Source organism: Ascaphus truei, chromosome 10 (assembly GCF_040206685.1).
Source record: "Ascaphus truei isolate aAscTru1 chromosome 10, aAscTru1.hap1, whole genome shotgun sequence".
NCBI lineage: Eukaryota > Metazoa > Chordata > Amphibia > Anura > Ascaphidae > Ascaphus > Ascaphus truei.
The window spans coordinates 4,672,039-4,685,022 of record NC_134492.1 but is presented as its reverse complement, the minus strand read 5'-3'; the positions used below and the strand labels follow the sequence as shown (position 1 = coordinate 4,685,022).

Below are 12,984 nucleotides of genomic sequence, written 5' to 3'. Positions count from 1 at the left end.
AACATGGCAAAAACAGAGCTCCTTATACTTCTTCCCAAACCTGGCCCTACTACCTCCTTCCACATTACTGTTGTAAGTATTATAATTCACCCAGTAGCCCAAGCACGCTGCCTAGGGGCCACACTCGACTCCTCTCTCACATTCACCCCTCACATTCAAAAGGTAGCAAAAAACTATCGCTTTTTCCTCCGCAATATTAAAAATAATAATAATAATAGCATGTTTTTGTATAGCGCTGCTAGTTATACGTAGCACTTTACAGAGACATTTTGCAGGCACAGTCCCTGCCCCGTGGAGCTTACAATCTATGTTTTTTGGTGCCTGAGGCACAGGGAGATAAAGTGACTTGCCCAAGGTCACAAGGAGCCGGCACCGGGAATTGAACCAGGCTCCCCTGCAGCAATCTCAGTGCCAGTCAGTGTCTTTACTCACTGAGCCACTCCCTCTCCCTTTAACCAAGATACATCCTTTTCTCTGTTGCTCGACTGCAAAAACTCTGACACAGACCCTCATTCTCTTCCGTTTCAACTACTGTAACCTCCTGCTGTACGGCCTTCCTGTCTCCTCTACAATCTATCCTAATGCTGCTGCCAGAATCACTCTACTATTTCCAAAATCTGTCTCAGCGTCTCCCCTGCTTAAAGCTGCAGTTCATTCTTTTTTTTTTATTATTTATTTATTTATTTCATTCAATAGTTTCATGTGTGCAATCTCTAATTACCTAAAGAACTGTATAGCTGCCAGTCAATTCGTTCTCCATGTATTGATTGGCGAAATCTTTAGAGATGGGATATGTTTTTCCTCTGCTTCTGTCACTCAGTGGAAGCTCATGAATATTTATGAGCACTCCTGCACTGACATGTGCTAGAGGGAGGGCAGGGCTGACACAGGGGTGTGCCAGGGCTTGTGACAGGACATGAAGGGGCAGTGCCTTAGCAAATGGTTGTTAAAATAGAATATAAGAAAAGTGGTCTTTCAAAGTTGTTTTTTTAAAAACAGAAAATGCTAAAAGTATTTTTTCTTACTACAGAACTGATTTATTAAAAAAAACACATGCAGGATATTGCCTGAACTGCAGCTTTAAATCCCTCTCCTGGCTTCCTATCAAATCCCGTATCACACACTCAATTCTCCTCCTCAGTTTTAAAGCTTTACACTCTCCTGCCCCTCCTTACATCTCAGCCCTAATTTCTCGCTATGCACCATCCCGACTCTTGCGTTCTGCTCAAGGATGTCTTCTTTCTACCCCTTTTTATCTAAAGCCCTTTCCCGCCTTAAACCTTTCTCACTGACTGCCCCACACCTCTGGAATGCCCTTCCCCTCAATATCCGACTAGCACACTCACTATCCACCTTTAAGACCCACCTCAAAACACAACTGCTTAAGGAAGCATATGAGTAGCTCCATGGCTGATAAGTAACACCTCATACATAAACCTTGGCCCCTTGCAGATGCACTTAGTCTCTGTACGTTCTTCCTACCAACCAATTAGATTGTAAGCTCTTCGAAGTTTGTTACTTTTATGTCTTAAGCACTTCTCTCCTTTATGTGTTATTTATATTATTTGTTATTAATATGATTGTCACGAATATTACTGCTGTGAAGCACTATGTACATTAATGGCGCTATATAAATAAAGACATACATACATACGTACGTACATGTCCATTTGTATAGGGTGTCATTTCTTACCCTTAGAAATATTTTACCGCATTATTGCTGACGGGTTAATAATTGTACTTCAAATGATAAAAAGTGGACAGTGTAATAAAACAAAATTTAAATTGTGTAAAGTATCACTAATATTTTGTTAATAATATTATAGGACGTGGGATTGTAGTTTACCTGTATTGAATAGAAGCTTACTGAATCTATAGTTATTAACGACGGCATTGCCAGATAGAAAGCATTTCATTTTTTAGATATCGTTTTATCACAATGGTTATAAAATGGAAAATGCTCGCACTCAAGAGCTTTAAGAAAATAATTTATGAGAGGATGGAGAGAGATCAGTAGCTGTTCTGAGTCATTTTGAAGATGCACAAAGAGCTTTATGTGGACACACAAAGTAATGTGCATCTGCTGTCATGCCAAGAGCAATTTATTTCAAGGCTTGTTCCATGCAAGGAGGGCGTTACATAAGGTAAACAGTTGTCCTTTTAGTCTGAATTTTCCACGAGTTAAAACGTATTGTTAGTTGTGAAGTTGACAAGTGATAATGGATGAGATCCTCAAAATATATCCAGCCAAGAGCAAAACACTTCCAGGCAACTACTGATACATAGCTGACCAATATCTAGAAGCCTTTTAGGGAAATGATACATTGAGACAATAATTTACTTAGCAGATTCACTATTTTTGTTAAGTATAATGCACAGCTCCTCTCCTAACACAGAGGGCACCCTCCGGCACTGGAGGAACCCTTGTATCCCATTCCAGGCATTGGGCTGGAGCTGTAAGGCAGAAGACTGCTTGGTAGATACTGTATGGGCCCATTTGTCTTCAATACAAATCCATTTTAAAACCATTGAGCGTGCGCAGTTCTATTAAAATGATCCTCAGATTGTTAATCCAAACACGTTATCCATGTTATTCTTGTGAAATAGTGTTAGCCACATTAACTAAAAGCGCTTTAATTCCACCCAACAGCACCCATAAGAATTTGGTTTCCTTATGCAAACACTGGCTTTGGCCACATTATTGGCAGAATTAGTATTTGAAAAGCTAAGAAAGTCCTACTCTTGCTCACCCACATCCGCCTCAGCTCTATGGTCAAAAGTAAGTGTAGCCATGGCTGGTCCAGACTGCCTCGCTGCCCCCTGTCATGTAAGTCCTTAGTAGCTACAGGCTGTGGCAGGCTATCCTAGGGGCATTGACACCACCCCCCTCATGCTGACTCTCTGAGTGGCAGGAGTGGTGGTGACACAGGGTCTATGTATTGCCAATAATGGTGCGTACCTTGTGCCCACCCCTTCTGGTATCTCAGAGAGGAAGTGCTAAATTATAGAGAGTTCTCTTCCACCCCTCCTAGGGAGAGGAGGTGTGTGCTGTCTCCTCTCGGCTGAGAGTGAGACATGCCAGGCAGTCCCTCCTGGGCTGACTGAGAGAGAAATCAGAGGGCCAATACTATCAGACGGCCAAGCACCATCCAGAGGTCTGGGACCCATCTCAATCCATCTGCATTCGCTGTATGGCACCAGCAGTGGCTGCTAAATAAAGCATCCGTTTTTATATAGCCCTGCCTGAGTCTACAGTCTATTGGGCAGGGGGTAGAAGAAGTCTGCTCTGGTGGGGACTGTCTCTGGGAACCCTGGAGCCCACCGGAGCTGGAGGCGGTGACACCCTGATGAGGAACCTAAAGATCACCAAAAGCCTTTCCTGTTACCCCACATCATCACAGACACTCAGCTCTCCTGGACCCTCACAGGTATGACCACACCACAGACAGCTGCAGCAGCAACATGTTTCCAGAGAGGGGGGGAAACAGGGCTACATAAGATAGATAGAAAGCGGCTAACAAGCAAGTATGCAGCTATACCATGGCTATCACAGAATCGTAAAGTCTCATTTAAACCCAGCTATAATTCCCAGAAATTGGAAACATCTTCCCGATTACAGGATGGGGCAGTTTCCGAGCACATGCATAGAGGATTTATACATGATATTTAGAGCCACAAATGTTTTTCCTTCAATTATGCCGGCAGGTATCAAGAAAGAAAACAAAACGGGAGGTATTTATTAAAGTGACCTTGGCAATTGTCTTTTTTTATGTATTACTATATTTGTTCAAAAAAAAGGTTGGACTTCTTTTTAGATGGGAAAGGTATACAGGGATATACCAAATAAGTATACATGGGAAGGATGTTGATCCAGGGATTAATCCGATTGCCAAATCTTGGAGTCAGGAAGGAATTAATTTTTCCTCTTAATAGGTTTTTTTGTTTGCCTTCCTCTGGATCAATAAGTAAGTATAGATATAGGATAAAGTATCTGTTGTCTAAATTTAGCATAGGTTGCACTTGATGGACGTATGTTTTTAATCAACCTCATCTACTATGTAACTATGTAACTATGTAACTGTGTAACTATGTAACTGTGTAACTATGTAACTGTGTAACTATGTAACTGTGTAACTGTGTAACTGTGTAACTGTGTAACTATGTAACTGTGTAACTGTGTAACTGTGTAACATATTGTAACCACAATAAGCACAATTTGGCCCAAACAGGGGAACCCCTGCTATTCTTTTGGGTAAACAGCAGCAATGTCTCAGTCAAAGACTGAGCCACTTGTGCTGAAGCAGGGATATCCTGACAACGTGACCTATTGGTAGCCCTTGCTGACTGGTAGGGTTGCCAGGTGGCTTCTTCAAAAATACTGGACTCAATGGTGAAAGGTGCATCAGGTCACTATGTCCAGGGAGGTAATACCGGACACAGACATGTCCAGTATTACGGCACCTCTCATTTTTTACTGGACAGAGTATCCAAATACAGGACAGTCCAGTTCAATACCGGACACCTGGCAACCCTACTGACTGGGGTTGCCCAGCCCTGATATAGTGTCATAAATTCAATGTCCAAAAGTGGGCCCACGAATTTATCAAAACCAAATAAGTATTTTTCAGCCTTTGACCCTTTTTAGTTGGACGTGCGTACGCCGTTAGTATTTATGACACGGCCAGCTGCATTGTTTGTAGGCAATTAGGAAATCCGGCTCTAGCATATCAAGTATTTGTGAAAGATGAAAGTATTTGTCAGTAACTGATGCTCTCCTAACTGTGTAACTATGTAACTGATGCTCTCCTAACTGTGTGTAACTATGTAACTGGTGCTCTCCTAACTGTGTGTAACTATGTAACTGGTGCTCTCCTAACTGTGTAACTATGTAACTGGTGCTCTCCTAACTGTGTGTAACTATGTAACTGGTGCTCTCCTAACTGTGTGTAACTATGTAACTGGTGCTCTCCTAACTGTGTAACTATGTAACTGGTGCTCTCCTAACTGTGTGTAACTATGTAACTGGTGCTCTCCTAACTGTGTGTAACTATGTAACTGGTGCTCTCCTAACTGTGTGTAACTATGTAACTGGTGCTCTCCTAACTGTGTGTAACTATGTAACTGGTGCTCTCCTAACTGTGTAACTATGTAACTGGCGCTCTCCTAACTGTGTGTAACTATGTCACTGGCGCTCTCCTAACTGTGTGTAACTATGTAACTGTGTGCACATATTGTGACATGATACAACAGTAATGTTATTAGCTGATAGTGCTAAACCGACATACCCTGGTTCCGAGCCCACCGGGGGGTCCTGCGGGGCCTTCTTCCCCCTGGGAAATAGAATTAGATGATTAAATAGTGCATGGAATTGACATTTTCAAATGATAAGAATGTTATATAAAATTCTGGCGGAATATTTAACCATGGACATGCGCCGACGCATTGAGAATCCCGGCGCTGTATACCGCCAACAAAGGGAGGAAACTGCAACGCGCCCATTCATCAGGACACCATGTTTCCTGCCAGTGTTAGATCACTTATTTGCATTCTTTTCTGGCAGTTTGCCGACCGTATTTGTTGCAATGATATCAGGTGTTATAAATATGAAGTCTTTAGGTGAAGGAACTCATCTATTCATCATTATCTATGTATTTCCATGTTCCAGGCTACCCCGCTGGGCGTGAACTTCTTATATAATTAAAGAAAGTAAAAAAAAACACAAACTCAAAAAGCAATTTTATTTTTTATAGAATTGATCAAAAAGAATGTATCCTCAGTAAACCCCGGCCACGCCAGCCACGCCAGCCACGCCGGCCATGCCATCCACGCCAGATTTAGGAGTGAGACAGAAGTAGACAAACTTAGAAATACACTTATATTACATATAAAACAGAACATTATTTGGTTACCCCCAAATTATGAATGGCTGGGGTTCCCTAATAAGAGTGTTTACAATGGCTGAAACCACAAATACATGGCGGGGAGTGCGTGCGTTAATGGCTTTTCTATTTTGTAGTGTTTTGGGGAATGCAACTAATGGATCAGTTTCATCGTCAGATTTGTTGCAAAAAGATTAAAGCGCATATTTACTAACCTGTTTAATGCCATAAGAGGCCATATGGCAAATACAGACACCAAACAGCCTATTCAACTGAAGTCCTCATTGCATAGCGCTGCCGAGTACATATGCGCTTTCAAGGGGGCACAGGGACAAACAATTTACATATACAAGCACGTTCACATATTCCTACCTCTACTCCCTTTGGGCCTTGTGGTCCTGGAGGGCCCCTGTCACCAAGAACACCCTACAAACACACACAACAATGAGGCGTCATGTAACTCGGTTACATTATATATAACGTTTAATGGCGCACTTTCCAACGTGTGAGAAAAACGGACCTTTTTGATAGAATACTCCCAAGCTTCTGTGTCTTGCACTTTCTCCGAGAGATGAATTTGTATCACATAAATTGCAGAGCAGCGTAGCTCGTGCGCATGAGTCCGACCGCCCGTTCTATCCGCCAACCCAACGCAACTCCTAAAAACCTTTACTGCTCTGCTCCTGTCATTCCCCTGGGAAGTGACTTAAGCGGGTGATACGGGGCAGCAATATGGCAACACAAATGAATATAATTGAGGCTCCCTTGCTCATGTACTGTGTTGGCCTGAATATAGTGCTATGTTTTTTCCCTAAAAATGACCTTCCGAAAACTGTCCTCGCATTATATGCGCAGACTAACACCTTTTTATTTTTCATGTACAACACCTGCAAAACTGTAGGGTCATGTTATGTGCGAGGCCGCACTATATTTGGGCCAATACGGTATTTTGTTTTTATACCAATGGGGGTAATTTTAATTTCCTAGTCCCACAGAAAGCCATATACACTTACTACTTGTGTATTTTGATACCCACACACATTAATGAATACACGGAACAGATTATTGTTATCAGTGTTTCACTAGAATAATAAGCCCATTGGCCGGCCGGCTTTTGGCAGATCAGATACCCAAGTATTCGTGCCATGAGTTTCCATGGTCAAATATCACATTAAAAGGGAAGATTTCCAAACGTGGTTGTACTAAATTAGGGGCGGCCAACTCCAGTCCTCAAGGGCCACTAACAGGTCAGGTTTTCAGGATATCCCTGTTTCAGCACAGGTGGCTCAATCAGTTTCTCAGTCTTAGACTGTACTGAAGCAGGGATATCCTGAAAACCTGACCTGTTAGTGGCCCTTGAGGACTGGAGTTGGCCAGTCCTGGACTAAATGATAGTTTATGTGATTACATATATTGTATTGCTTTGGAAAATGTATCCTGATGCAGCTAATGGAAAGTATATTCTTACCTTCGGTCCCTGGGGTCCATTCATCCCAGGCACCCCGATGTCTCCTGGAAACCCCTAATAAAACAATGAAAACAAACATGTAAAACACATAAATCTGCGTTTTCGTGGCTTCCAAATCAGTTATCTTTAAAGTTACTAGACGTGTGCATTAAATAACAAAGTTTCTCCGGCTTCGTCCCCGGCGGTGTGACGGTGCGCGCTGCGCACAAGGTACAGCCCTCTATGGGGCAGGCCCCAGCCGACGTGCGTGCGTTGGCCACGTCACGGCGGTGGTTCAGGTCGCGCTGATGCAGGTAACGAGCGCTGCCAGGCACCCTGCCGCGTGCACTGGGGCCTTAGAGGCGCATTAAGGAGTTATTGCAATCTTTATCTAATGACTTTTGGTGATGAGACTGTTTGTCAGTTCTCTGTACTTTGTTTGCAAAGTAATTATGAATCCATCATATGTAAACAGATGTGGGGAACTGCAAAGCATACTCATTTTTCACAGGATAAAAATAAGTAAAATAGTTACTTTAAAGGAGCTCTGCAGGCGATACTATGGATGGAAGCCGGAGGTCTCCAAACCGCGTTGAGTTCAGCTTCGGGGACCCCCTGCTTCCTGAGGTACTAATCTATGTAGGTGCTGCCGGTATTTCTGAGCACTTTACAGCCAATAGGAAGACAAGGAAGAACATCACGGCTTCTGATTGGCCTGCAGGACTTTTAAACTGCCATATTGTGAACCCAGCCAGGGCTCCTACCGGCACCTACTACGGAGGTAACTATCCCGGGGTGCAGGGGGTCCCCGGAGCTGAAATCAATGTGTTAGAGCTCCGGAGACCCCCGGCTTCTATCCAATAATAAAATAAAGCCATAGTGTCGCCTGGAGAGCCTCTTTAACGGAGATTCCTGTAACATCGATACGTTTGTCTGGCTATGTGGGACTGCCTCTTTAACGGAGATTCCTGTAACATCGATACGTTTGTCTGGCTATGTGGGACTGCCTCTTTAACGGAGATCCAGTAACATTGATACGTTTGTCTCGCTATGTGGGACTGCCTCTTTAACGGAGATCCAGTAACATTGATACGTTTGTCTCGCTATGTGGGACTGCCTCTTTAACGGAGATTCCTGTAACATCGATACGTTTGTCTGGCTACGTGGGACTGCCTCTTTAACGGAGATTCCTGTAACATTGATACGTTTGTCTGGCTATGTGGGACTGCCACTTTAACGGAGATTCCAGTAACATTGATACGTTTGTCTGGCTATGTGGGACTGCCTCTTTAACGGAGATCCAGTAACATTGATACGTTTGTCTGGCTATGTGGGACTGCCTCTTTAACGGAGATTCCTGTAACATTGATACGTTTGTCTGGCTATGTGGGACTGCCTCTTTAACGGAGATTCCTGTAACATCGATACGTTTGTCTGGCTACGTGGGACTGCCTCTTTAACGGAGATCCAGTAACATTGATACGTTTGTCTGGCTATGTGGGACTGCCTCTTTAACGGAGATTCCTGTAACATTGATACGTTTGTCTGGCTATGTGGGACTGCCTCTTTAACGGAGATCCAGTAACATTGATACGTTTGTCTGGCTATGTGGGACTGCCTCTTTAACGGAGATTCCTGTAACATTGATACGTTTGTCTGGCTATGTGGGACTGCCTCTTTAACGGAGATCCAGTAACATTGATACGTTTGTCTGGCTATGTGGGACTGCCTCTTTAACGGAGATTCCTGTAACATTGATACGTTTGTCTGGCTATGTGGGACTGCCTCTTTAACGGAGATCCAGTAACATTGATACGTTTGTCTGGCTATGTGGGACTGCCTCTTTAACGGAGATTCCAGTAACATTGATACGTTTGTCTGGCTATGTGGGACTGCCTCTTTAACGGAGATCCAGTAACATTGATACGTTTGTCTCGCTACGTGGGACTGCCTCTTTAACGGAGATTCCAGTAACATCGATACGTTTGTCTCGCTACGTGGGACTGCCTCTTTAACGGAGATTCCTGTAACATTGATACGTTTGTCTGGCTATGTGGGACTGCCTCTTTAACGGAGATTCCTGTAACATCGATACGTTTGTCTCGCTATGTGGGACTGCCTCTTTAACGGAGATTCCTGTAACATTGATACGTTTGTCTGGCTATGTGGGACTGCCTCTTTAACGGAGATTCCAGTAACATTGATACGTTTGTCTGGCTATGTGGGACTGCCTCTTTAACGGAGATCCAGTAACATTGATACGTTTGTCTGGCTATGTGGGACTGCCTCTTTAACGGAGATCCAGTAACATTGATACGTTTGTCTCGCTACGTGGGACTGCCTCTTTAACGGAGATCCAGTAACATTGATACGTTTGTCTGGCTATGTGGGACTGCCTCTTTAACGGAGATCCAGTAACATTGATACGTTTGTCTCGCTATGTGGGACTGCCTCTTTAACGGAGATCCAGTAACATTGATACGTTTGTCTGGCTATGTGGGACTGCCTCTTTAACGGAGATTCCAGTAACATTGATACGTTTGTCTCGCTATGTGGGACTGCCTCTTTAACGGAGATCCAGTAACATTGATACGTTTGTCTGGCTATGTGGGACTGCCTCTTTAACGGAGATTCCAGTAACATTGATACGTTTGTCTGGCTATGTGGGACTGCCTCTTTAACGGAGATTCCAGTAACATTGATACGTTTGTCTGGCTATGTGGGACTGCCTCTTTAACGGAGATTCCAGTAACATTGATACGTTTGTCTGGCTATGTGGGACTGCCTCTTTAACGGAGATTCCTGTAACATTGATACGTTTGTCTGGCTACGTGGGACTGCCTCTTTAACGGAGATCCAGTAACATTGATACGTTTGTCTGGCTATGTGGGACTGCCTCTTTAACGGAGATTCCTGTAACATCGATACGTTTGTCTGGCTACGTGGGACTGCCTCTTTAACGGAGATCCAGTAACATTGATACGTTTGTCTCGCTATGTGGGACTGCCTCTTTAACGGAGATTCCAGTAACATTGATACGTTTGTCTGGCTATGTGGGACTGCCTCTTTAACGGAGATTCCAGTAACATTGATACGTTTGTCTCGCTATGTGGGACTGCCTCTTTAACGGAGATCCAGTAACATTGATACGTTTGTCTGGCTATGTGGGACTGCCTCTTTAACGGAGATCCAGTAACATTGATACGTTTGTCTCGCTACGTGGGACTGCCTCTTTAACGGAGATCCAGTAACATTGATACGTTTGTCTGGCTATGTGGGACTGCCTCTTTAACGGAGATCCAGTAACATTGATACGTTTGTCTCGCTATGTGGGACTGCCTCTTTAACGGAGATCCAGTAACATTGATACGTTTGTCTGGCTATGTGGGACTGCCTCTTTAACGGAGATCCAGTAACATTGATACGTTTGTCTGGCTATGTGGGACTGCCTCTTTAACGGAGATTCCAGTAACATTGATACGTTTGTCTCGCTATGTGGGACTGCCTCTTTAACGGAGATTCCAGTAACATTGATACGTTTGTCTGGCTATGTGGGACTGCCTCTTTAACGGAGATTCCAGTAACATTGATACGTTTGTCTGGCTATGTGGGACTGCCTCTTTAACGGAGATTCCTGTAACATTGATACGTTTGTCTGGCTACGTGGGACTGCCTCTTTAACGGAGATCCAGTAACATTGATACGTTTGTCTGGCTATGTGGGACTGCCTCTTTAACGGAGATTCCTGTAACATCGATACGTTTGTCTGGCTATGTGGGACTGCCTCTTTAACGGAGATTCCAGTAACATTGATACGTTTGTCTGGCTATGTGGGACTGCCTCTTTAACGGAGATTCCTGTAACATTGATACGTTTGTCTGGCTACGTGGGACTGCCTCTTTAACGGAGATCCAGTAACATTGATACGTTTGTCTGGCTATGTGGGACTGCCTCTTTAACGGAGATTCCTGTAACATCGATACGTTTGTCTGGCTATGTGGGACTGCCTCTTTAACGGAGATTCCAGTAACATTGATACGTTTGTCTGGCTATGTGGGACTGCCTCTTTAACGGAGATTCCAGTAACATCGATACGTTTGTCTGGCTATGTGGGACTGCCTCTTTAACGGAGATCCTGTAACATTGATACGTTTGTCTCGCTATGTGGGACTGCCTCTTTAACGGAGATTCCTGTAACATCGATACGTTTGTCTCGCTATGTGGGACTGCCTCTTTAACGGAGATCCAGTAACATCGATACGTTTGTCTGGCTACGTGGGACTGCCTCTTTAACGGAGATCCAGTAACATTGATACGTTTGTCTCGCTATGTGGGACTGCCTCTTTAACGGAGATTCCAGTAACATTGATACGTTTGTCTGGCTATGTGGGACTGCCTCTTTAACGGAGATCCAGTAACATTGATACGTTTGTCTCGCTATGTGGGACTGCCTCTTTAACGGAGATCCAGTAACATTGATACGTTTGTCTGGCTATGTGGGACTGCCTCTTTAACGGAGATTCCTGTAACATCGATACGTTTGTCTGGCTATGTGGGACTGCCTCTTTAACGGAGATTCCTGTAACATCGATACGTTTGTCTGGCTATGTGGGACTGCCTCTTTAACGGAGATTCCTGTAACATCGATACGTTTGTCTGGCTATGTGGGACTGCCTCTTTAACGGAGATTCCAGTAACATTGATACGTTTGTCTGGCTATGTGGGACTGCCTCTTTAACGGAGATTCCTGTAACATCGATACGTTTGTCTCGCTATGTGGGACTGCCTCTTTAACGGAGATTCCAGTAACATTGATACGTTTGTCTGGCTATGTGGGACTGCCACTTTAACGGAGATTCCTGTAACATCGATACGTTTGTCTGGCTACGTGGGACTGCCTCTTTAACGGAGATCCAGTAACATCGATACGTTTGTCTGGCTACGTGGGACTGCCTCTTTAACGGAGATTCCAGTAACATTGATACGTTTGTCTGGCTATGTGGGACTGCCTCTTTAACGGAGATTCCAGTAACATCGATACGTTTGTCTGGCTATGTGGGACTGCCTCTTTAACGGAGATTCCAGTAACATTGATACGTTTGTCTGGCTACGTGGGACTGCCTCTTTAACGGAGATTCCTGTAACATCGATACGTTTGTCTGGCTATGTGGGACTGCCTCTTTAACGGAGATCCAGTAACATTGATACGTTTGTCTGGCTATGTGGGACTGCCTCTTTAACGGAGATCCAGTAACATTGATACGTTTGTCTGGCTACGTGGGACTGCCTCTTTAACGGAGATTCCAGTAACATTGATACGTTTGTCTCGCTATGTGGGACTGCCTCTTTAACGGAGATTCCAGTAACATTGATACGTTTGTCTCGCTATGTGGGACTGCCTCTTTAACGGAGATCCAGTAACATTGATACGTTTGTCTCGCTATGTGGGACTGCCTCTTTAACGGAGATCCAGTAACATTGATACGTTTGTCTGGCTATGTGGGACTGCCTCTTTAACGGAGATTCCAGTAACATTGATACGTTTGTCTGGCTATGTGGGACTGCCTCTTTAACGGAGATCCAGTAACATTGATACGTTTGTCTGGCTACGTGGGACTGCCTCTTTAACGGAGATTCCAGTAACATTGATACGTTTGT

At 44.0% G+C, this 12,984-nt stretch overlaps 1 protein-coding gene across 1 annotated transcript in view; it reads right to left on the bottom strand.

Moving 5' to 3' along the window:
* LOC142504031 (uncharacterized) overlaps window positions 1–12,984 on the bottom strand; it is a 211,279-nt gene that overhangs the window by 34,189 nt on the left and 164,106 nt on the right. Inside the window, exons 25-27 of the mRNA XM_075617140.1 lie at window positions 7,348–7,401; window positions 6,252–6,305; window positions 5,286–5,330 (exon numbers count right to left, since the gene is read on the bottom strand). Of these exons, the coding sequence (XP_075473255.1) occupies window positions 5,286–5,330; window positions 6,252–6,305; window positions 7,348–7,401 (153 nt within the window). The remainder of the gene's footprint in view (window positions 1–5,285; window positions 5,331–6,251; window positions 6,306–7,347; window positions 7,402–12,984) is intronic.